Source organism: Daucus carota, chromosome 5, assembly GCF_001625215.2.
Source record: "Daucus carota subsp. sativus chromosome 5, DH1 v3.0, whole genome shotgun sequence".
NCBI classification, from domain to species: domain Eukaryota; kingdom Viridiplantae; phylum Streptophyta; class Magnoliopsida; order Apiales; family Apiaceae; genus Daucus; species Daucus carota.
The window spans coordinates 7,874,216-7,900,646 of NC_030385.2; the positions used below are offsets into that span (position 1 = coordinate 7,874,216).

The following is a 26,431-nucleotide window of genomic DNA, read 5'->3' on the forward strand; positions in this document are numbered from 1 at the left end:
AAGAAGTTCCCGGAAAAAAAAAGTAGACAGATTTAAATTTTTTTAAACTAATCCAAATGACTCTTGTATATAATTATTAATACTAGCCTTTAACCCGTGCCAAGCACGGGCGGGTATATAGTTCGTAATTTATTATTATAATAATTTAAATTTTAACATCATTTTATTAGTATTTTAGTATTGATGGATTGAATTTTAATTAAATTATATTATTCAACTGAATATATTTTCTTCCGATTACTTAAAAATGGACAAACCCTAATATATATATATATATATATATATATATATATATTAGTACATTTAATCCGAATTTAGTACACATAGATTTAAAAATAAAAAAATCAAAAAATTCTAATCTTTTCCAAACATAGTCGATCGTGTAATACGTTTGAAAGATTCAGTTATGTAATGGTTATATTGAAATAGAACACGTTAAAGTTAAAAAGAGTTATATGAAAGTTCTTGTTGAAAAAGAATATTCGAAATTGTATATTTATAATTTTATTTATAACATCATCATAATTTTTTTAATGAAATATTATATTATAATGTATTGTTATGAGTGTTTTTAGTATTTGAAATTGTTTATAATACTAATAGAGTCCATATTTGTAGACTTGTAGTACCAAAAGAAGAGTACCAAACCAAAAAATATAACTAAAACCTTGGACTACAAATTATACCCATGTTGGCTTATTATAGTATAGTATATATAGATATGTTTCAACCAAAATATATTAGTTCATTAATTCATTTGAGATCCAGGCATTAAAATATTAGTATGAATTTGAAAATTTAAAATAATAACTCAAATCTTATCATTGAAATCCACCGTTTAAAATTAAATTCACATTTCTAAACACCGTCAGATGTTATTTTTAATTACCATGTTATTATTTTACCAGTATTATCATAGATCTATACTATCTATTTTAATATACTTATACTATATATTATTATTATTAATAATATTATTATATTAAACTAAAATATTAATAATTTTATTGATCAATCAAATTTTATTAGCTGGTTGATATTATTTATGGATCTTTTTAATATATAATGTTATCTAATAAATCTTTTTATGAGTGCCAACTAAGATAAAATATTTAGAAATTAAGTCAGTATTTTTTATTTATATTTCAATTAAATTTAAAATTACAAATAAAAAAATTACAAATATTATAAATCACTTTAGAGTAGGGACGGATTCATGCTGGGAGTACTTGCCCCAGTGTCTTGTTTAGTGTTTACAATGTTTCAGTATAATATTTTTCAAAGCTAACATCCTTGCCCCCTTGGTTGAGGTTGGATTTTGTTATGGAAATAATCATGGTTCGATTGTTGTATTTTGCATTTTTATATAAACACTTCCCCCTTCAAGCAAAAGAACCACAAATCATTAAGAATTTTTTTTTTTGTAACCTCTAATTTTCCCCATGAGTTTGAAATCCCAGGTATTCTGCCCCCATAAGCACAAAATCCTAGATACGTCCCGGCTTTAGAGCATCCCCAACCATAAGAAGTCATTAGCTAAAAGTGTGGCATTCCAAAATTATAAATTTTAGCCAATTCCCACGAGAAACACCACTCCAACCATAGCAAGCCCTTGTCTATGATTATAGCCACCCCTATGGATGACTATATTTGTCGAACCACTACAGATCTGTAGTGAATTCCACGTCATTTTTCGCAATTTATTTTCTTCATTTCCGCTGATTACATATAAATTATCACCATATTAAACTGATATATTCTATTTATAACAATCTAAATATTAATAATATACTATTTTTAAATTATAGCCAACCAATATAGCCAATATCATTGAAGCATAAAGATTCAGCAAATTTTACATTATGTATTACAAATCTAATTTAGCCAACGATTATAGCCAACGCAGTTGGAGAAGCTCTTGTAACCTATAACGCGTATATAACCTGTAATCTGTATATAAGAAAAGATCAAAACACGAAATATATTCAAATCAAAGGCCAATGTCTTTAATCTAATGGGCCGCCAGAGGAAAAACATTAGCCCTACGAATTATATTAGTCAGCCCAACCAATCGCAGCCCGCATCTAATTTTACAACTCTTCTCATTTTGTCGAAATCGAAAATCGACTAGATAACAATAATAATCAGACCGTCCTCTTCAGTTAGGGTTTGTTTTGGGGCAGTCCAAAAACAAATTGGGGCTAATCGCAATGGCGAAAGCAGGACGAGCTCGATCACCTTCTGGTTCAGCCTCGTCGTCTCGGTCACGTTCGTTCTCAGGCTCGGACTCTCGCTCTAGCTCGCGCTCTCGGTCTCGTTCTCGCTCTCGATCTTTCTCTTCCTCTTCCAGTCGCTCTCGCAGTCTCAGCTCCCGCAGTCCTACTCCCCGCAAAAGGTTTCTTAATTCACCTCTCACTCTACACACTCTCATGTTTTCTTCAATATTTTATTTTCGGAGGGAGGAGAAAGTGTTTAGTCATTTTCCTTGATGATAAGTTAAGCGGACTTGAGCGGGAATTGTAATTCGATGAATGAGTTGCTAGGGGACACTCGCATTGCATATTTTATGTTGCTGTTTAATTTATGTTGGTTTGTATAAACATTTGGGCGAGTATAGCTACTCTACAATATAACTAAATTCAACTCGCATTTTGCTGCTTAGTAGAAACATAAAAGTTATATTGATGTACATAATTGATCTGTGTATGAATAAATATAACTTATTGTTTGTTTTGTTTTGAAGTAAGTTAGTTACTGAAATCAAGGTTACACTATTTAGCACTGAAAATTCTACACAATGTAACACATGAATGTTAATAATACCCTGTTCTACTTCATTAATTTTCCATTTTCTACTCATCTGATTTCATTAGTTAAAAATGATACAAGTGGCTGCAATTTTTGGAACTGCGTCATAGTGTTTCAGTAGCAGGGTTTGGTGTTGTATAGCTCTCATTTATTGCGGATTGATCTGTTTAGTTTTAGTTAAATCTTTAAGCTCATATTGATCGATTTTGTGGGTCTGGCTGTAATCGTTTTTTAACTTTACTGTTTGTTTAGTACTCAATTTAACCCAAAATTGGTGCATCTTTTTCTTAGTGATTGAATATGAATTATTAATTTTCAGAGGTGAACTGGCCTCGTTTACACATTAAATTTTGATGTAAATTATAATGTGTCACTAATCACAAGAATTGTGTATGTTAACCTTGTATTTGCTTTTGAATCCTTTTTTTTGACAGTCCTGTTGAAGGTGCTAAAAGAGGCCGTTCACCACCACCTCAATCGAAGAACGAAACTGCACTTCCACCTCCTCCTCCGAGGTATTCTCTTACTGCCAACTTTATAATTTGAAGTCTTGTATTGAAGCTCTTATTTTTATCAAATTAATATTTCTTTACGTATTATTATTTTGATTTTTTATTCCAGTACATTGTGGGCATGTCTTTGCTCAGGATGAATATTTATTGTGCGATACGAAGACAATTAAATAGATAAACAAACTTTTCAAGTGGTTCTTGAATGATATACAGAATCAGCTGGATTATATTTTACAAGTGAACAAGCTTTTGTTGAAAAGGAAATGAACTTTTTTTACTGAATCTTCTTGAGATCTAAAATCTGTGATAGGTGCTAAGATAATTTTCAATAAATGAATGTTATTTGAGAGAGTTGTATCCTAAATGAGTTTCTTGGAATTTAAGAAGTCTGTTTGCTGGTGCTGGTTTGAGGAAGAGGGACTGAAATTTCAGAGTGCCACAATGCAGATTGCCTTAAAAGGTGTTGGACTTGGATTTTTGTGTGCATCTACAGAAACCTTTATTGTTGAACATAATTGACAGCAAAGTATACTGGTTTAGACTTTTGGTGTAGGTTTCTGGTTCAATGGATTTTGTATTGGGCGTCATTGTACGAAATAGTCCTTGTGTGATCCCTTAGTTCCTTAAATTAATTATATTTTAGATTAATAGTGTTTGTCGAAGCTTTAACTTCTTTGTCCGCGCTGTTCAATTTGAATAACAACATTATTTGTATAAGTTTTTAGCAGCTTTTCATATCTTGTCACAACTTTATTTCTGGTTTATGTCCTAATGTAGGAAAGCTTCTCCTGTTCCTGAGTCACTTAAGCTTTGCATTCGCCAGCTCACCAGGAACGTGAATGAAAATCATTTAAGAGAAATATTTGGTATGTTTTTATCGGTTGTGCCTCATCCATGAAATCATGGCACCTACATATAGATATGAAAATAGATTGCTTTCTTTTTCGCTGAGAAGGGAAGAAAGAATGAAAGAAACATCGATAGGAGATGGCAGATCGCTACTGCACCTAGTATCTACATTTTAATTTTGAGAGACTTTAATTTTATACACAGTGTATATACCTAGCTTGTAATGTTATAATTGTAGATTGCATCACATGTTAGGCCATTTTCAGCGTATTCAATGTTAGATACTCTATCGCACGATATTAATTTCTCCTCAATAAAAGCTTACCATGAAGGCGGAATAAAGTTAGTACCTATCTTGTTAAAATTTATAAAGTTATAAGTAATATTCTTCAAAGCCATTTACTTGTCTAATTAAATTTAAAGGTAAGTATCTCATTATTAAGAATTAACAAACTTATTTTAGACTTGTGAATTGCCATGACTAGACCACTAATGACTAATGAGTACATGCTGTGTTTTAATATCTCAGTCTAAATATAAATCTCAAAGTTTTCATTATCTTTACATTTGATGGTTAGTAAGCTGATATCTATGTACAGTTTATACTTCTGAATTAGTGTATGATTTTTGCATGCGTTTCAACTTTGCAGGTAACTTTGGTGAAGTTGTGAGTGTTAGATTGGAAATAGATCACAGAGTATGTTTACATTTGTATATGTCCATCTCCTTAAAATATATTCTAAGCTTTAAAAACCTATTACTATATACTTTTTATGTTATGAATTGAGTGTTTCTGCTCACATCAGGCAAACCTTTCAAAAGGACTTGGTTATGTGGAATTCAAGACAAGAGCTGATGCTGAAAAAGCCCAGGCATACATGGACGGGGTAGGTTTATATAAGATTAATGGTGAACAATCGTTTTAGTGGTGCAACACATCTCCTATATTGATGTTTACTATTGACTTGTCCCAGGCTCAAATTGATGGTAATTATGTTCAAGCTAAGTTCACAATACCTGCACGGACAACACCTCCAAAGGCACCTGTTGCTGCAAGACGGGATGCTGATGCTGAAAAAGATGGACCAAAGAGGCAGAGAGAGCGTAAGTTGATCTTGGATAATATTTGATTATCAAAGTAAATGGACAATTTTATTTTATTTTATTTTATTACAAGTGTTGTTACCATACTTACAGCACTTTCACCTCCCCGAAGGAGGTCACCTGTGGCGCGGAGAAGATCACCTAGAAGAGATATGGATTCATCTCCACGGCGACGTGGTTCACCTATTCGTCGTCGGATGAACTCCCCCTATCGGCGTGGCGATTCACCACCACCTAGGAGAAGACCAGCATCTCCATTTAGAGGTTGCTCACCATCTCCACCAAGGAGGTATAATGGATCACCTTCAATGCTGCTTAAAATGTTATCAACCTCTCTTTATCGACATCACCAGTGACAAAATATTTAAAATTGATTTCTTCACAGGCCCTCTCCTTCAAGAATTCGCGGTCCTGTTCGAAGACGTTCTCCCCCTCCAAGGCGACGGTAAGAGCCATCAATAATTGGTGGTATATTTGATGTTACCATATAGCTAGATAAGTAGTACAGTATTTTCACACTAGGCCTTGATAAGTATCATTTTTTGGCAAATTATTTTACTTACTATTACATGCAAAGTAGAGGCCAGTGCTTGGATGGTGTCACTTGGTATAATGTGGCTGCATGTTATCCCATTTTAAAATTTTTTGTCTTCAAATGGGTGTATGGAAGTACAAGATAAATTTGTTCTGAAAGTTCTTCAATCTGGGTGCAAGTTCGCAGCTTACTTTTGGGAGACTTAAATAAGTATTTTTACAAATTTAATAGTTATGGTAATTTGTATAAACAATTAAATATACCCAAATTATCAATGAGTGGTACTTTAGTTGAGAGCATTTTCATGGATATAAACCATGTACTAGGTATCAAACTTTTCTCGAGCTTAATCCCCGAAATTGTTCATGAACCTCCTTATCACCTGTTCTCAGACTATCGAGCTGAATTCTTCATCAAGTTTGGCTTGCTTATAAATCGTGTTCAAGGCTGGCTTGTATGAATCAAGCTTTTTATTTGACCAAACCTCAAAGCGTTTGTGAGCTTCTCGGCTCTACAACACTATATATGGGTGTTGTAGTAGTTGTCAAAATTGCCTTAATTGATCACTTTTGCTGTTTGATGTTTAACATGTTCGTACTATTTGCTGAAAGTGTAATAGTTGTGTCAAAAAATGTGAGAAGAAAAAGGTTAGAGCTCTGAAACACAATCCCGGATTGGTACGCGAATGTTTAGGTGGCAAGTTTTTATGTTGTTTCTATCTAAATGAATCCCTTCCCCCGCGCATATGGGTAGAAAATTAGAATGAACAAATTTGGTACCTCCAGTACTAACAGTTTAGAAATTTTAATCATGATTGGCGTTTGGGTCCTATGGGATCATAGTTTGCTGGTTGGTTGTATTGTTAAATTTTCTCCCTTTCCTCTTTTAAACTTAATTCTTCTATGCAGATCCCCTAGACGTGCTCGCAGCCCACCCAGAAGATCTCCAATTCCTCGTAGACGGACCCGTTCACCTATCCGTAGGCCTCTTCGTTCGCGTTCTAGATCAATCTCCCCACGGAGGTAACTTAATTGTGAAACAGGAGCATCATATTTTGCTTTGCATTTTTTAGATCCTGTCATCTTATTATTTTTTCCATCATTTGATTTACCCTTTTCCTGTTCGAAAATTGACAAGAATATATTTTTCTATGCTTTTGACTTCCATTGAACTGTAGGCTTAATTATATTAGATACATAATCATTTATGACTTGCCTTCCCTATTTGTGTGCTTGACCATTTGTTAACAGAGGTAGAGCTCCGCCTGGCAGGCGGGGAAGGTCATCATCCTCCTCCGGATCTCCTGGCCCACGCAAGGTTTGTTTCAGTTAAACTAAAGTTATGGATTTCCCTTTCAGTATTTGATGGCAGCTTCTCCTTATTACAGGTTGTGCGGAAGATATCAAGGAGTCGTAGTCCCAGGAGGTATTTCTTTTGGCATATAAGACTTTTATATCTTCATTTCCCTGTCTCTCCTCTTTTTTTTAAGTGAATTGTTTTTCCTTGATTTTCTTTTGTCTTGAACATTATTTCTTTTAAATTGTTTCTGCAGATAAGTGGTAACATGAGACATTTACTAATGGCAACTTTGTGTAATAGAGAGTTTTGCATGATTATATAGGAATAAACATCTGAATTTCCTTTTTCCATTAGATAATAGGATAAAGTACGTAAACTTTATTAGAAGCCATAGTATTTTATTAAGTGATGTCTGCAATTTATACATGTATTATGGTTTCAACTGAACTGGTTACTCTGGTTATACTTCTGCAATTCCCTTATTTTGCTATAATATAATCCGAGGCTGTGCGTGTCCTAGACTGACAAGTCTAAGATTCAGCATAGTGCTAGGCCATGGATACCAAGATTGCATTATAATTATGATGTTGACATATGATCTTTCTTGTTAGGAGAGGGAGAAGTAGTAGCAACAGCAGTAGCAGCAGTTCACCACCTCCACCTCGGAAGCCACAACCATAGAAGCTTTGCAAAGCATGTGATTTTGCTATTGAGCTGACATGTGTCTGAGCTTGATGTAATGTAGCCTTTCTATGAGCATGTAGGAGCAGGACACATTAGCAACCTGGTTCATAATGTATTGTGATCTTTGACGATACGAGACTCTGCTCTCTTTTTCTCTCTCTACCATTTTCCTTTCCTTTTTCTAATTTTGGCTGGGTATATTTGTCTGAGTTTGACTAGTGATTTGGAAATGCCAAGAATTGGATTCTACATAATGTGGGTCTGCAACAATATTTTTCAGTTGTCACCATAGCGTATAAATGCTTGTTATATGTTATATTTTGTCCTCTATTATATTTGTCATAACATTATTTCAAGTGTCAACAAAACTAAAAAAAAATGAATTCACGCCTGTTTATTTGCCAGACTTGAACATATGAAAGAATATCAAGAATTATTTGTCAATATCTTTTATTTTATCATATAATCTTGTTCCGATTAAATCCTATGTACAAATATTTATTTAAACTAACTTTTTATATTTTTAATAAATTATGTAAAAAAATTCATGTAAAATATAACACAGTTTTTAACAATACTCTCAGACAAATCTTGATGTACATATAAAAGGATATAAAAATTCAGTTAACTTATATTATCATATTATCTGTTTTCATTAGATACTCTGCAAAATTTTGTTTTGAACTAATTTTTTATATATTTAATGAATTGTGTAACTAAATTTGTGTAAAATGAATCATATGAGATCGAGATTTCGTTGGCTATCCGCTATCCCGATTATACATTAGAAAAAAAATGAGTGAGTTACATGTTACATAACCCATATTTTCAATATTTAATTTACAAGCCAATTTGCTGTGCCATTCTGTTTGTTATTTTCAATGCTTTGCTTGAGCGAGTCCCTTCCACGTAAAACTACCGAAATAGGCATAGCCGGCTTCCAAATTATATCTGACACAAGTATGAAAAATTTTAACAGTGCTCACTAGTCTGTGAATAACATTGAAAGTAATGGTAAAGAAAGTTCATGTTCCAATAAATATAAGTAGATCAAAATACACCTAATACCCTATCACAGTAGTCTTGACTATTCTATGGTTTGGGAGAGCCTTGCGATAATCTTCCTAAGAATCTAATTACAGATCAGATGCAAAGGCCACAAAAGATCTTACAAACAAATTTCAATTCCAATCCTCTATTTATCATATTGGCTAGCATGGCTGGCTAGGAAATTGATGACAAGCCATAGTCTGCACTGCACAACTGTTATGGATGACTCTGATCTCAGATTACGTACCAGATATAGACGATACTGCCACCACTCAGTAGGGAACACCACCCCAAAACCATAACAGCGAGTTCCAATTTCTGATTTCAAGTATTAGATGGTCGTCTGTTTTCAGATGGAAGCTCAATTTGAGTAGCATTGGCATAGAACTCTTCCAGGTTGTAGTAAGCTCGCTGTTCTGGAAGAAATATGTGGACAACTACATCACCTAAAACCAGCAAATTCAATTTATATCAACTTCGAGTCAAGGCATTACAATGGAAGTCATCCTACATATTATCTACCCATAAGAAGGCCTTAAAACATTAGTGTTCAGGAGCAGGTAACTACAAAATAGACATATCATTCTAGATGGCTATAATTAGTGACAAAAAGAACATTATAAATTTAAGGCATTTTATAAATAGATCAAAGCTTGCCATTCGTGATTTTTTTGTTACACAAGTCCTATTGTTTTCTTAACTCTTCAGGGGGAGTAATTGATATGTCCTCATTAAAAAAACTGCTTGTAGATGAAAAAACCATTAATGGTGCCTCTACTGTTGATAATTACATTAACGCAGGTGGAAGTTTAGGAAACATAACTATAAGAACAAATAATGTTGGATTAATTTCACAGAGAGTTCGTTAATGCATTAAAAGGTATTTTAGACAAGCTGACAGGCATCGAACTTAGAGTATACCCAAAATCAAGTGAAACCATCTAGATCATTTTAAACCCCATGCAAGTACATTTGAAGTAGTTCTTGTGACTTAATATTGCCTAAAACAAGTCAAAATTCAAACTTTAATTTATCATTTGTTTGGATCATTTTGTTGTTGATGTTTAACTTATGCTTTTCTAGCAATAAAATTATAGAACCATAAGTTGGTTGAACATGCGAGTGACAATATTACCTTTTTATCAAATAAAACTACAAAACTTAAATAAGTTGCTCAAAAAAGTACCCCCTGTCAGTTTCAATCTATAAGCTGAATTTTTAACTTCAAGTAGCTACGAGTATTTAATCATTAATAAGCACATAATAAAAAAAGAGAGAAAACTGAACAAGTCATTGACACATAGGTTAATAAACCAACTTATGGTTGATACGTAGGAACAGATGATTTGATAAGAGAAACTGGTCTTCGGGTATCTAGCCATGGCCATGATCAGTATAGGTGTTCTTAGATGTGTAGAACGAGTTGCGATATTTCGTTCTATCCACATAATTTCAGGAAATAAAATATAAAAGAATATATTAATCCTAATGATCCAGCGACTTTCTTGATAGTTGAAAGGTAACGCTGAAGTACAGAGAAAATAAGGAATGAAATTGCCAAAAGGAACTTCGCTTGAACTGACCATCAACTCCCTGCTGCTCTATAGCTCAAGAAAAGAAATGAAAAGGAAGTGAGCTAACTCGAGTAGAGTATATCTTTATTCTCATCCAATTAATTAGTTTTGCAGAAGAGAGTGACTTCTTGAATCTTGGATCGAGAGCCCCGGTACTTCCTATACCTATGAATTCCATTAGAACTAAAAATGATGCTCAGAAGAATCGTTGGTCTTCATTCCTAAGAAATAGCTATTTATAAAACTTAGGGTGTTCATGGTGCCGGTAGGTGGTGAGGTATTTGGCTAAAGCCACAAACCAACCACCATATGCAGTTTTATCAACTTCTCAAACCACAGAAATCAGTAAATCACACTACAAAATGAGGTATAGTGTGGTGTGGCCGTGCGGGTGCTTTACGCCTAAATGATTAATGAGTGACAATTCTTATTAACTACTCCCTCAGTCCCATTTGATTGTTTGCATTTAGGACAGAGGATTCGACAAACATTTTAAGGCTCCTATAGAGTATTGTTTCACAAACTATTTTAATTTTTTTCCTTTTGAATAAAAGTATAATGTTTAAACTTTATTCAAAAAAAAATAAATTAAAAATAAGTTATGAAACTATACTTTATATATACCTTTATATACGTGGCAAACAGTGAAAAAAGAAACTGTAAAGAAATGAGTGGGACGGAGGGAGTATATAATAGTAAAAACACAAATACTATTAATAGAAAATAAAAATTTTGATGATACACATTCAATTATCCTAATAACTGATTTGATTATATCTACCCATAGAGCATAAGTGCAAATGGACTCTACTGACCTAAAACCAAACCTAATGATTCCATATTAAAAACTTCAGTGTACATCCACATTATTAAAGGCAGGTGGGTGCATAATTTTACATACTATTTGTGAGACCCACTTACAGATCCCAAAGCTGAAATGCATGGCCAAATTAGTGAAAGGCAGTGCAAACACAAAAACTACTGAAGTACCTCTGATTGTGTATGTAACTATTTTGTGATGTTGATATTGGGCTGAGATAATATATAGAAAGGGGGTAAGTATACTATACACACACACACACCCTTCGTCCCACCTGGTTGTTTACGTTCACTGTTTGCATGCATTTTGAGACTCCTATAAAGTATAGTTCCATAACGTTTTTTTGATTTACTTTTTTTCTTGAATAAAAGTTTAAACGTCAACCTCTTATTCAGGAGGGGGGGGGGGGGGGGGAAGAAAAATTATTATGGAACTATACTTTATAGGAGCCTCAAAAAGCGTGCCCAAAAGTAACGTAGAGAACCTGTTGGGACGGAAGGAGTACTATATTATTAAAGCTAAACATACGAAAGTTTGATTGGTTGGTTTGTAGTTTGGTACAGTCACTTGCAGTCGTGAGATCTCCTCTATCAATTAGATCAGAATCGTTAGATTCAATATTAAATAATGTTCAATTTTTCAATTTTTAAGATGCTTTAAGGTATAAATTTTGATCCACTCAACAATATATCAAAACAAATTATTAATCTAAACATATATAAAAAAATTATCAACTATAAAAAAAGACCTGTGCATCACACGGATTATAGTAACTTGTATTTTATTTATAAAAAAAGTGGTGTGGTGTGGCACGAAGTATGAACTGAATTAATAAAATTTTAAACCACAACCTGCAATGAAGTATGAACTGCATTATCAAAATTTTAAACTACAACCTGCATTGTACACTTCGAAAAATATTTAATGTGCAACCACACCGAGAAGTTTAAAACCGCATATGGTGCTGCAGTTTGGCCAGTTTGATAAACACAAACCTAATTGGTGTAAAATTTAGGAGGCAGACCAAATTCTTGATCAAAGCTACTGTTCGGGTTGGTGAGATATACACAATTCTACCACTACCCGGAGCAGAGAGGTCGATTCCTTGAAGACAGTGTCATTGAGTAAAAGTTTCGGAAGATGGTGATTTATGTATTTATATGAGAAACTGTGAAAATATTACAAAAGGCTGGTGAATGTCGTACCACATTCACATTTAATTTCACTCCACATAAATATATAATTGCTGAATTACTGAGGAGGAACACTAACCAAAGTCCAGTAATGTCCATGAGTTGGGCTTCGCATCACCAGTTACCTCCCTCCGGTAGTCATTCTCGGCCAGGTCTTTTATTTTATGACTGCATTTAAACATGAACTATATAGTGTTTTTTTTCTGGGATTGAGATTCACGCAGGTATATGCACTTAGGCTTCCATCATTAACATGAAATAGATCATTACCGAATAGCCTCAATTTGAGGGCGAGAAAATGCGGTGGTAATTATAAAAAACCGAGTCCAGTACACCAGAGGCTTCACGAAGAGAACCCTAATATCCCCAGCCTTCGCATCACTTGCAACCTTGGCTGCTGCTACAGCAACTGCATATAGCAAATTTTAGGTAATAACCTTGTCAACTACCAGTAACATTATTCTTTCTTCCTCTGACTATATCAAAGATGGAAGTTTAGGTAAAACAGTATCATGCTTGAAGAGTATATAGTGGTAGCACCACAGTAGACAGCATGTATCATTTCAAAGTCAATGGGGGCAATGAACATATAAAGACGCAAGAAGTTTTAACAGTTTAGTCATTTTATGGGTAGATGTTCTTACACGCCAAGCTTTCAGCATCATCATCAACTTCTGCTATAGGAGATTTCTGATCATTTCTCGTATAGACAACTTTCCCATATTTTTTAAATAAGTCGTCATACATATCATCTGTATCTTCACTTGTATTCTGCAAAACAGAACACTTATGCTGACAAAAACTCAAAGAGCCCAAAAGAAGAGAATAAACTCAGATACTGCATATTAGGTTAATAATCAGATGCATGCCAGGTACAGAGTAAAAAATGTTATTATCTAGTTATGTAATCAATTTGTCAGTTGCAACTTTTTGAGATAGAGACAACATCTTGCATGAGTGCATGGTGATGGAGAATAAGAAGTAGGCATAGTTTCTTATAGATCAGTAGACAGCATTTTCATAATTATAGGGTCCATTTTTTCCTAAATCCTGTTTAATACGATTACATCTACTATATTGTAGATTATAATCAAATTCTGTAAGTTAGCTTCTAGGGATGAGCTAGTAAAGCATCATCTCCAAATTCAGACTAGGAACACCTCCCCACTAGACCTAAAAAACTTCTTGACACGAAGGCCAAGGCATCGACTATATTACCTAATGCTTCGATCTTCTCCGACTTCTCAACAAATACACCTTGTTAAAATGCTTTGATGCAGTAAAGGTTACCTTTTTACGTTTTAGTGCTCATCCACCATCTCTTTGACGCATATACTCAATGAAGACTATGCAAGTTTTAATTTAAATTGTTTGGTTCTACTGATTTAGGTAATTATATTCTTCGTGATATAATACATGTGTTTCTTGTATACGAATCTACGTACTGTTTTTTGTAAACCAATGCAGATGTATTGGTGTTTGTTGTATTAGAAACTGTAGGAGATCCCACATGAGTTAGTGGCCTACGTCGATTTCTCCCAATAATTTGCAATTATACCTTTTTCTACCTAGGATGAGTCCAGTTATCTATACAAAAGATACTGTTATCATAATTCTTCATTCGCTTGAATTCTTATAACAACGCATAGGAAGCATGTATTCAGTTTTCTTCCTCATAACTCGAATGGGCATTCAATATAAATTAACCCTATAAACAATTTTTATAAGAGCATCTCCAACCATTGAAAACCCTTAGCTAAAACGTGACGTGGCATACTATAAATAAAAAAATTTAGCCAACAGCTCGAAAACTCATACTCCAACCATATCGAGCTGTTGTCTATAATTTTAGCCGACCTCTTATGGATGGCTAAATTTGTCGAACCTCTACAGGTCTGTAAAAAATCTGTAGGAAGATTGCACATCATTTATTACCATATTGAACTGATATATTCTATTTTAACAATCTAAAATATTAATAACATACTATTTTTAAATTATAGCCAACCAATATAGCCAATACCATTGAAGCAAAATGCCTTACAGGTTCAGCAAATTTTACATAATATCTTACAGGTCCCATTTAGCCAACGATTATAGCCAACGCCGTTGGAGATGCTCTAAGTGTTGGCAAATACAGCATCATCGAATTTATTTACTTACACTACTTCCCCACTCCTCCCGGACAAAAAAAAAAAAAAAAAACTTCACCACAAATCAAACACGAATTCGCTGCAAAAAACGCAATTGTAGATATTAATCAAAGCACAACTCTTGGAAAACTAGCTATATCACACAGCTTATCTTATCGAAATAAATTCTACAAGCCAATTAAATTTGGTGCACTCTTATAAATCACAATACACAAACAAGATGAGGTAGCATATACATACAATTAGATACACATATATAAGAAAGATACTACTACACAAGTCTTGGTGAGTTGAAACATACCGAGCCAATAGCCATGGGGGAAAAAGTGGAAAAGCTTCTGAAAGAGCTCAAGGAAACAGATTTTTCAAACATATTTGATGGGCCAGAGAAGGAAAGCCCATTGGGTCTCCTAAAGATTGTAGCTTTTACACGATACGGTTCAGCCGGAATTGCATTTCCGGCCAAGTTGGCTACTGGATAAGATGCCGTGCACATAACTTCCATGTTATTCTTTTCTGATTACAAATTTTAGAAATACACAATTACAAGATATATTTATTGCTAAATAAAGAGGGGGAGAAATGAAAAGAAATTGTACTCAAGTAAATACGTCCACTTAAAGAGAAATGTTTTTTTTTTTGCCTTTTGATTAAGATTCATTGTAAAATTTGGCAAAAAAAGATTCATTGTAAAAGTTTAAATTATTATGTGAAACGCATTCAAGTGTTCCATTTTTTACTATTAATAATCCGAGTATATTTTCGATAATGGTGGTAGAATTATGTAGAATTTATATTAAGTTTTCCGCTAACATAATTTAAAATTTTGAAAATAGTAGTTGTCATAATTTTTCACGTTATCAAAATATAAAAAATAGCTTATTTTCCCTTTCGTTAAACAATTTTTGTGATATTTTAATATATTTACATAATTTTGTGTGAACAATTTAGTTGGGATCTTTTTATTCAAAGGAGAAAAAATAGAAAAAGATCTCTGAAATTTTTGTGTTTTTTACCTGAGTCCTAAAGATTTTAATATCTGAGTCAATACGTTTTTAAAATTCTTATTAGAGTCCTTCTGTTTTAGTGAACTCGCTGATGTGGGTGGCCTGTGTGTATGAAAATTATAAACAAAATAAATTATATGGACAAAAAAGATTATAAGACACTCACTTCAGTTTTGTATCATCTATTTCAATATATAGCCGTTATGTTACATAAACGATCATGTATTTATATAATTTCTTAGGAGTTATAATTGGGCTTTTGTGAAAATACACTATTTTTTGATGAAATAGAGTGAAAGTATTAATATAATGAATTCAAGGGTTCATTTGAAGAGTCTTTTATAAATGTGATTTCGAATGTTTAATTTGGACCTCTTACAAAACATACATTGTGGAAAGAAATATGTAGGATGTCCATTATAAAAGGTTAAAGAGAAGTATTGTGGTTTCTTCCGACGATATGACAAAGGTGAAAATGCTAGCAAAATCTCTGACTGTGAAATAGAAATTTGGTCCATGAAAGTTGTCTTTTGGAAGTAAAAATGGGTGAATTGGAAATTATTAAAAAATGATTGAAGAAAAAAGAGAAGCAAATTGAAGATCTTAAGTTTAGGTTAAGATTTCAAAAAAAAAAAAAAATCTTTGTAATTGTCCATACCTTTGTAGTTAACTTATACTTGTAACTGACTAATCAAATGCAGGCATTTAAATAGTTTATACCGTCAATATGAAAATTATAATAAAATCATAATGAAAACGGTATATGCTTGTAATAAAATTATTATAGAACTGTATAAACTTTGATTGATTGTTAATGATCCAAAAGACTTAAAATTTGAAAACATCAAACTATATTTTCAATCAAAATACATGCCAAAAGACTTTTTTTTTTGTCACAACATGCCAAAAGACTTGATCTCAAAAGAAACTAAAAATTCAAAATTACATAGATAAATTTCCAGAAAAAACATTTTCCAATACATTCAAAAGTACTTAAACAACTTGGTTGTGACTTTATATAAAAATTGACTTGCATTATGTTTATTGAACTTCATTCTTGAGTTCTAGACATTTAGATGTGAACTTAAAATTTTAACTGGGAGCCAACTGTTGTCAAGTGAGTTTCTTCACCCTAACAAACATAGACACCAACACCAAGAGGAGGTTGTGGAAGTGGTGGAGGCAAACTTCGATGTTTTTAGTATTTGTTGGTCTATTTCTCTTCCTCTTAATCTGTGGTTTCCTAGAGTTGTAAGTTGTGGTTCAGCTTTTTTTTCTTTTTTTTTGAGTTATTGCATTTTTTTCTCCTCTGCAAAAATAGCATGTATCATTAGTTAAAATAGGTGACCAAGTAATAAAGTGCATATTTACATTTAGTGCTGCTTCTACCCTTACAGCTTCAATTTGAACTTTCTTCGCATCAATTGTAGACCTCTGTATCTCAACTATTTTCTCTGCAATATCTTTGTAATTTGTTTTATTATGACCAGCTTTTAAGCACGGCTATACCTCATCAGCACATTTTTCTTAACTTAACATTTGGCCAGCTCCATGTTCACCTAGCTCCTTCCTCCTATTTTTCTTATACCTGCCTGGCAACCTTCTTGCTTTTAGCAAAAGTATATATGGTATTTTAGGCCAATAAAATGGCCCCTTCATAAATCTAAGGAGGTGAGAATGTGTATTGACAGAGGAAACAAGGATCGATTTTCTCTTCAATTCTTTTATTCATCCATGTGTACATGAAATGCTTGTCAATTCCTATCTCCCACAAGTACATGTCTTACCTACAATGTTAACCACCCACTATCCCCCATCAATGTTCTTGACTTCGCACTCGTTACCTCTAGTCCAAGGAGATTTGCAAAATCTAGTCTCTCCGATGTTATAATTTATTTTCTTAAATATTTTTGACATATCACATATTCAATACCAAACATCCAATCTATTTTCTTATAAAGCATCTCCATTACCTGTAACCTAATATCATCTAACAATTCAAGAATGGGCTTGTATTATGTCTTAAGAATCTAGCTATTAAAACACTCTGATAAATCGTTGTCAACCAGTTCAGATTTAGTTAATGTATTAAAAAGGCTATAAGTCAGAATTTTGTTTCTTTTTTTAATAAGTTGAATGTGGATGGGGGGAGATATCTTTAATTTGATTCATATGCATGTTGAATTCTTTCATTGTTGTTGATTTGGGAGCTATCCAAAAGAGGTTTCCAAGAACTGTTCATAAATGATTTTTTCTTCAATTAACATATATATGCCCTTACACAACACTTATACTCTCCTCTTGCTAGTAACTGATCAATTACACGCTTGAATCCCAATAAAAAACAAAATTGTTAAAGTAAGATACGCATGAATATGTATCAAAAACAAACTTAAATGTACCAACATTAAAAAAAAAACTTAAAAGAAGTGGTAGGGTATACGTTTTGTTGATTAATCATTAGGGTGTACCTATGACCATCATCAAGCTTTAAGTTATTCTTCAACATGTTAATGAACCATTTCCAAGTATCAGTAAACTCAACATCTACGACAATCCAAACTATTAGAAACATCTCATTATTTACATCCCTTCCTATTATAGCCAACAGCTCTCCTTTAGCATAGCTCTTCAAAAGCATATGTTTAGACTTATTATCTAATTACATCCTTCTTTAAATCTCAATTTCAAGGCACCAAAACATACATGGATTCTCTTAGAATTGAAGTGCATATATTAATAGCATCCGACCTTTCAACAGCTATTTTTTTATAGTACATGTAGGATTTGAATTCAAGAGTTCAGCACCATAGTCTTGGAGCCTTCTATACTATTGAAAGTTGTATATGAAAGTTGCATGGGTTTTCGACTGAGGTATGATATTCGGGATAGTAGTTTTAGAGGTTTTTTGGGTAAATTTTAAAAAAAAAATATCTTCTTATTTAAAATAAAGAAGTGAATTAAAAGTAAGAAATAAATAGGTCAATAAAGTGTTTGGAAAAGAAATAAAAGATTCGAGAGAAAAGCTAGGATTCACATTTTTTTAAAAATATTTCTAATTATTTACACAAACAGGTTAAGAGAAGTTAAAAGATCGAAGCAGTTTATCTTTCTCCCCAACAAACAGACGTTTAAATGTTTCTATCGACTTTGGTCTTTGGGTATCGGGCCTATCGGCAATTTGCAATCTTATACCACTACCTCCGATAGTAGTATTCTCCTACTGGATAATAATTGGTACTGATGTCAACGTTGTCTTTAACTGGTCACTATTTTTGGGCTTTATTATCGGGCTTTGAATTTTCTTATCGAGTTTGTAGTCCCCTATCTAGTCACTAAATTATGCAGGCCTGGCTAGTTAATTTTTTGATAAATTTGTGTAAAGAAATTTACGAAATAAATGTACAAACAAGGATCCTAAAAATATAAGCTCCAAAAATTCTTAAACTAAATTTTACTAATATATAAAATTCTTAACTAGAATTATTTGGTTTGACATGTAGAAATTTTTGAAATAAATTAATGATTTATTTGTTTCAGTTACTTTTTAGACAACTTTTATAAAATCTGTTTTAAGTTTTGGTCGATATATCCGATTAAAAATCTTATTATTTAATTAATTGATCAATTAATCCCCTATAATCCAATCAATCTCCGATTAATTCTCGTTCCATAACTTTATCGATAAAAGTCCGATTTAAAACAATATACGTACATGTTAGGGGTGAAGCACAGACAACCGTAAGCCTGAGAAAAAATGCAATCAGAAGCAATTAATTTGACTGAATCAATAATTCCACAGACAGCAAATTTGTAGAGTATAATGGAGCATCCGTACCATATCTGCACAACAAGAGCTTTTATTACACTGGCAAACCCCCCATGTGAAACCCGAACGTTGGTTTCAAGCTTTAGATAAATCGCACTAAAAAAAAGAGCCATCCGTAACGCACAAGTTCATTGTATTTGAAAGCAAGAAACATGTTGGTAGCTGAAAACAAAAGAAAAGCAGACCAGCAGCACCGCTGTGTCAACCAACAACAAACGACTCGTACATTAATATTTGGACATGTTGATTCGCAACTTCTAAACTACTGCGAACATACAAGTTGAGTGGCGTGGTGATGTTGAGGATTTTTGGTCTCAAAATACACACTTTTAACTTGCAAAAGGAGTCCTGACAGCCCACCTGCAGCAATGGCGTGAATGAGCGAGCCCACTTCATTTAACATGCCAAGAGACTCCACCTAAGTGCAAACCAACTGCTTACTTTATTCTTACTTGTATTTCTCTCTATGCTATTCTCTTCTTTCACTTTCACCCTGCTACCCTGCTTTTTTATTCTTTGGCCACGATTTCGCATTATTTGTTTCTGTTCGATTTTGACAAAGGAATTTGGGGGAAATTATATAGTATATTGGATAAAAATATATGTATCGGAGATTTTTAATAAAATTAGTTAATATCAGGAGGATAGGATCGGGTTGTCAAAAAAATTCGAAAACTCTGATATTCATTCAGAATATAATTTTAAAAAGATTTTTTTTTTTTGACAAATATGGCGCCTTACAAATGAGTATCTGTTCTAAGATATTCTCGAAGATAAGCCCTTAACCACTAGGCTATCCAACCGTTAGAATTTTGGATTCAATTCAGATATAAACATATATGTATCCGAATAATGCGTTTAATAACCTAGTTAAGTGAACACTTTTTGTTGTAGACTTGTACTACTCATACTTGGAACCCCAGGTTTTTAAATCCAACGAAAATTGACCTCAATTTTTAAAATCCAGCGAAAATTATGTACGAGAACCTCTGTTCTAAAAGTCGGTGATTAATCACGATCAATCACCGATTAATCCCTGTCCGTAACTCACCGAACTGATTAAATATTCGATTAATCACTGATCAACCCGATTAATCTCCTATCAATTCAATCAATCTCCGATTAATCCTTGTTCCGTGACTTCATCAATTAAGTCTGATTCCCGCTTTTTACAATACTGACGAGAACGTAGTATGAATATTATTTATAATATCATATTTTTTTTTCAAATAATATTAACAATAATTAAAGAAAACACGCGCGCGCGCCCACACACACACACACACACACACATATATATATATATATATATATATATATATATATATATATATATATAAGTTACTAATAAAAAGTATTTATATTTGAAAAACACAGGGGTTTTTAAAATATTACTCTGAATCTCCGGTTTTGCTATTTTAACGAGAGGAAACCGCCGATAAAGGGTCATTTGGTTCATAGATATTTGGAATTAGGTACGAGATTGGTTTATTCGAAACGTGTATCTGATGTTTGTTTGGAAAAAAAAAATCTCAAAAACTCATACCTTAAACCTTATTGTATGGGTTTTTGAAACCTAAGCGGGTATATGGGTTGAGATGGAGGTATAAGATGCATTATTTTTTATTTTATTTTTTTGTCTCCATTCAAGTAATGAAATATTAATGTTTGATACAAAATTAAATTAATGATGCAAAAATATAAGAATAATAATTTTATTAATATTTATAATTAATATGAATTAATAACTTATTTCTTATAAAATCAATATACTTATATAAAGGAGAAGCAGGGGCGTGTAGGTGGCGCCTCTCACATCGCTCCGTTCTATTTTTCTAATTTTCTGGAATTTTTGGATGAAAAATATCAAAAATTAGAACTACCTTTCTTAGTTTCGGGTATATTTTCAGATTATATATGGAATATAGTACCTTAAAAGTTTTAATCTGATTTTGTTTCAGATTATTTAATTATGGGAAAGAGTAGCACACAAGTCTCTCTACACCTATAAATACCCCTATAGATTGTAGGGTTTTCGATCATCTAAACACAACCTTCTCTCTTTCAATACCACAACTAGGGGTGAGTATTCGGTTAACCGAAACCGAAATAAGCAGAAATTAACTACCGAAAACCGAACCGAAATTCTTTCGGTTTGTAACCGAAACCGAAATTATTATTCGGTTATTACCGAAAACCGAATTTTAAACTATTTCCCTGCTAATATCTACTGCAGCTTTGATATGAATTCATGTTACATCCAGATTTATTAAACTAATTCATTTGTCCAAAACTAAGCAAATATTAAGTGATCTCTTATGCTTTTATGCAAACTCACGGACGTCGGCCAGAGCCAGAAGCTAAGTTTCTCATGCTTTGCTTTGTCCATTGGTAAATCTAAGCAGAGTGAATGACAAATGAAACTGGCGAAGAGTGAATTGCAGATGAAGCTTACTGAAGCTATAGGATTGACACTTCATATAACAACTATAAAAAGTAAAATAACTGATATGTATGTAATATTAATACTAATAATATAATAAATATTGAAAATTTGGTTAACGGATCGGTTTTACGGTTAACCGTGGTTAATAACCGAAAAACCGAATTTCAAAAATTTCACTACCGAAAACCGAACCGAATTATATAATTTGGTTAATCGAACCGAAAAAAATTCGGTTATTCGGTACGGTTTTCGGTTAACCGAACTAAATGCTCACCCCTAACCATAACCCTATATTTCTCTGGTAATAGTTATCTTGCTCGATTTCTAACTCGGTTGTGTCGTTCTTCTATAACGATAAGTGAAGGCTATTTATACAATATTAAAAAAATAATGATTGTTACAAGCAAAGGTAGTTATAGACTGTGGGAGTCGACAAATCCAAACACGGAAAAAGAATATAGTCTTCACATGATATTGATGGATGATATCAATAAATTAACTATTAGTGATGTAAGTTTGTTAATGATATCAATGAATTAACTATTATTGATGTATGTTTATTGGTTATTCTTTTATAATATTTGTTTTGTTCATCGTACGTGTTTGTTGTTAATTTTTATATGATTTATTTTATATACAGGAAAAAATTGCTCATGCATAATCTGTTCGCTCCGTTTAAGCAACTTTTAAGTGAAAGTTGTTTATACAGTATTAAAAAATAAAGGTCCTTACAAACAAGGGTAGTTATAGACCACTATCACCGATTTAAGTTACATGTTTTTGTGCACAATCAATCCAAAAAAATTGGAGGAAAAGAACAATGTAGGAACATGATTATTTTTTTAAAAAAAACACAAATAAAATTAAGATTCGTCGTGTTTTAAATGTTTAATTACGTGTATAAATTTATTTCATTTTTCACCATGAATTATAGTCCAATTTCGCAATTTTATATATTAGTATTGGTATCACATCAAGATTTTTATAATATAGATTTATTTTGTCCTACAAATATTAATTTTGGAACATTAATATACATTTTATAAACAGCCACAAAATTATTTTATTCTACAAATATTAATACTGAATCATTAATATAATTTTTATAGGCCGCCGCAACGCGCGGATTCTCAACTAGTTTGTATATATTAATTACAGCACCAACTACACATGATATCAGATGTGATATCTCAAATTCATACCAATTTAACTCCATTTCTCGTTTCAACCTCGTAGTCTCAACCCTAAATACTATTCTCAAATTTCAGTTAAATTCTTACTGTATAAGAAAAGGATCAATTGAGTTCCAAATCCCACAAATTTACTACATTTACTTTTTCCGTGTTTTATTCATGTTTAATTTTGCCAACTGAAAGCTGTATTATTTGATTCCGCCAATTAAACATGCACTAACCGCTGCAAGAAGTAAAAATTTCTTAATGTCAAAATTATTTAGTTTTTAGCTGCTGCAAATTCTACCTAAATTATACTTTTTTAATCAAAATCAAACTACCCAAGAAGCTGTGATCTATTATTCTTTTATCAAATTTGGATATAAAGGAAATATCATAACCCACAAATATATTTCAAAAATAATTTATATCTGGATAAGTTGTGTGTGACTTGATAAATCTGTAGAAGACTAAAATAAGAGGGAGAATTTATCCCAAAAAAAAAAAATTAAGAGGGAGAAAATTATAAAACGAAGCACGTGGCAGAAAAGGCAGGACCTCGATAAGCGTATATGACGCGTATTAAATTTGTCAACAAATGTAGATGCCTCCCCAAACAAAACTGACTGGCCAGCCTTATCTCACCAAACATTTGAAACGGGCCCACATGCATCCTTCGGCCCCACGTACTAGAACTGTTTAAATAGATGCTTACGTGCATGCAGTAACAGTCGGCAAAAGTAACGTGGCGGATCCTCTGATATTATTGTCAGTTACCATAATTAACACAGACTCTTTCTTTTCTCAGATTTATATCACCCTTTTATTTCGCATCAATTCAATTTTATTATTTATCCTTTTCAGTTTCACTCTCTTTGCCTTTATTTAATTTTGGAGAATTTCTCGAATCTTGAAATTGCATATTTCCCAAACAAACAAACCACCCGTTTTCCCTCTAAACAGACGTTATATATCCTCTCTTCTTCTGCCTATATAACAAACATCTTTTTCATTCTACTTTCTCTCCTCTCCGTGAAAACTATAATAATCTCCCATCTTCATTCATTTTTCTCCTCGAATCACAAATAAATATATGGCGATTGAAACTCGGCGTCTTAGTTTGTTGCCGCAGCAACTCATTGGCATCAAGTACGTGTTTCCAAGATTTCTTCGTTACTTTTTCCGTATTTAATTACCTGTATCGAGAGAAGAGTGGTATCCGCTGTTTTTCTAACGAAATTTTTGAATGTACAGGCAAGGTATGAACGGTTACGATGGGAATGCAAACGTGTATGGTACTCCGACCGGATACGGAGGAGTCACGACGGAGAGTTTGGTGCCGGTGTACGGTTCCGGCATCATGGATTCGTTTCCGGCGAAGAATTATTGTCCAGTCAAGGCAGAGAGTGGAGTTACATACAATTACAATCTTCCTGTTTCACGAAAACGGACGAGAGATGGTGCTATCAATCCTCCTCTGCTTTCGTTGCCAAACAATCAAAATATGAATCAATTGAGCCCCTGCACTTTTTTTGGTGAAGATTTGTCGCTTCAGATTCAATATCAGCAGTCAGAGATCGATCAGCTCATCGCGCAACACGTAAGAAACTCAATCCAAATCAAATAATTATTCATATACTCTGTTTTATGCTCTGTTGATTTGATAAATTAAATTAATCGATTTTGTTTGATTTTATTACAGACTGAGAAAGTGAGATTAGAGTTGGAAGAACGACGAAAAGGAAACTCGAGGAGAATTATACAAGCAGTGGAGGCCGCGATTGTGAAGAGATTGAGATCGAAAGACGAAGAGATTGAGCGGATGGCGAAACTAAATTGCGCATTAGAGGATAAGGTGAAGTCTCTCTACATGGAAAATCAAATCTGGAGAGACTTGGCGCAATCAAACGAGGCCACGGCGAATGCGCTTCGAAGCAATCTCGAACAAATTCTCTCAACTGTTCAGGACGATCAGGTTCAGCGCGGGGGCGATAATGAGGCCCTGGATGCTGAGTCGTGTTGCGGTAGTAATTACGAGGAGGAAGAGAGGGTTGATTACGGTGGTGGAGCGGCGGAGATGAGTGATCGGCTGTGCAGAAACTGCGGGAGAATGGAGTCGAGTGTGTTGCTGTTGCCGTGCAGGCATTTATGCTTGTGTACAGTGTGTGGATCGTCTCTTCATACTTGTCCGGTTTGTAAGTGCACCAAAAATGCGAGTGTTCATGTTAACATGTCTTCCTCGTGAGACTTTCGAGTTTAGAGAATAGGATTTGGTAGTTTAGTTTCTCATCGTTATATTCATTTTGTTACTTGATTCGTTCTGTGTGTTTGATGATCTGCATTACAATGATAGTGAATACTTTTTTATGCTTGCCGGAACAAAATCAGACAAATTTACTGCTTCTTGATTGATTATTTCCGCTGGACATAGGAAATTGGACAAGTTTATCGTTTCTTTCATATTACTTCCGCCCCCAAATCGGATAAGTTTATTGCCTCTTTCATATTATTTCCGTCCAAATTAAAATTTTGACTTTTACATGTCAAATTCATCTATATTTAACTATCATTTTAAAAAATAAAAAATTATATTTTTTATTGAGTTGATTGAATAATTTAAAATTATTTGGTCAAATAGGATTATTGATTCTCGATCAATTGAAGTGAAACGAAATTGTTACAGTTGTGGTACTTCAAAGCAAATGTTCGAAAATAATCTTCTGTTATACAAATGAAATTGATAAAGCAAGCAATGAGTTCAAACATCAACTGCCATGCAGTAATATTAATGAAATTAAAACGCAAGGATCGGCGAAATTGATCAAATCTGGCTCAACGGAGCAAGTAAATGAGAGTGGGGCAAGCGCAAGCTTTTCGGGTACATAGGAAATGATACGCAGTACATAGTCAACTCAAAAACAGTGGAAAAGTCACGTAGGACGCGCGCATATGTCGCTGTTCAATTACAGGAATGGGCGGACCCACATTATGCTCTATAGCTAACCTCGTGTTCTGCCTGCCTAGTACTGTGAACCGGGGCGCACGGCTTTAAAGATTATTGCCCATTGGGACCATTCCCTCGCCCAGATTTATACAAGTGGTTGTGCGATCACGCCAACCCCGTTTATCAGTTCAATTCGTCGGATTCTTCGCACATTATAGTTACCGTATTATATTCTCACTCTATTTTTCAACGAAGAGCGGTAATATTTTAAACGGACTTTCCTGTGTGTGTTCGTGTGCGCACACTAAGGGTCTGTTTGGAGGTGCTGTTAAAAATTGTGCGCGGTCAGAAAAAACGCTGGTAGAAAAAGTGCCGTTGTAGAAATCAAATAACTGTTTGGTAATTTTTTTAATATTTGTTTATTTTGAGTTATAATAAAATAATAATAATTT

General features: G+C 33.3%; 3 protein-coding genes across 3 annotated transcripts; 2 read left to right on the top strand and 1 right to left on the bottom strand.

Annotated features, from left to right (window-relative positions):
- Window positions 1-2,085: 2,085 nt before the first annotated feature.
- On the top strand, window positions 2,086-8,107 carry LOC108219682 (serine/arginine-rich splicing factor SR45). The gene is made up of 12 exons (XM_064094306.1): window positions 2,086-2,395; window positions 3,243-3,323; window positions 4,098-4,186; window positions 4,820-4,866; window positions 4,976-5,056; window positions 5,144-5,273; window positions 5,367-5,562; window positions 5,659-5,718; window positions 6,717-6,830; window positions 7,059-7,125; window positions 7,196-7,233; window positions 7,719-8,107. Exons 1-12 carry the CDS (start codon window positions 2,211-2,213, stop codon window positions 7,786-7,788), a joined length of 1,158 nt encoding a protein of 385 aa, XP_063950376.1. The 5' UTR covers window positions 2,086-2,210; the 3' UTR covers window positions 7,789-8,107.
- Window positions 8,108-8,754: 647 nt separating this feature from the next.
- Window positions 8,755-15,122, bottom strand: LOC108219903 (protein Iojap, chloroplastic). Its single transcript, XM_017393487.2, has 5 exons — window positions 14,883-15,122; window positions 13,073-13,199; window positions 12,699-12,837; window positions 12,508-12,596; window positions 8,755-9,287 (listed from the first exon to the last, which is right to left on the bottom strand). The coding sequence occupies exons 1-5, from the start codon at window positions 15,084-15,086 to the stop codon at window positions 9,166-9,168; spliced, it is 681 nt and encodes a 226-aa protein (XP_017248976.1). The 5' UTR covers window positions 15,087-15,122; the 3' UTR covers window positions 8,755-9,165.
- Window positions 15,123-23,995: 8,873 nt separating this feature from the next.
- On the top strand, window positions 23,996-25,402 carry LOC108220644 (probable BOI-related E3 ubiquitin-protein ligase 3). The gene is made up of 3 exons (XM_017394456.2): window positions 23,996-24,184; window positions 24,290-24,635; window positions 24,738-25,402. Exons 1-3 carry the CDS (start codon window positions 24,129-24,131, stop codon window positions 25,278-25,280), a joined length of 945 nt encoding a protein of 314 aa, XP_017249945.1. The 5' UTR covers window positions 23,996-24,128; the 3' UTR covers window positions 25,281-25,402.
- The last annotated feature ends 1,029 nt before the right edge of the window (window positions 25,403-26,431 follow it).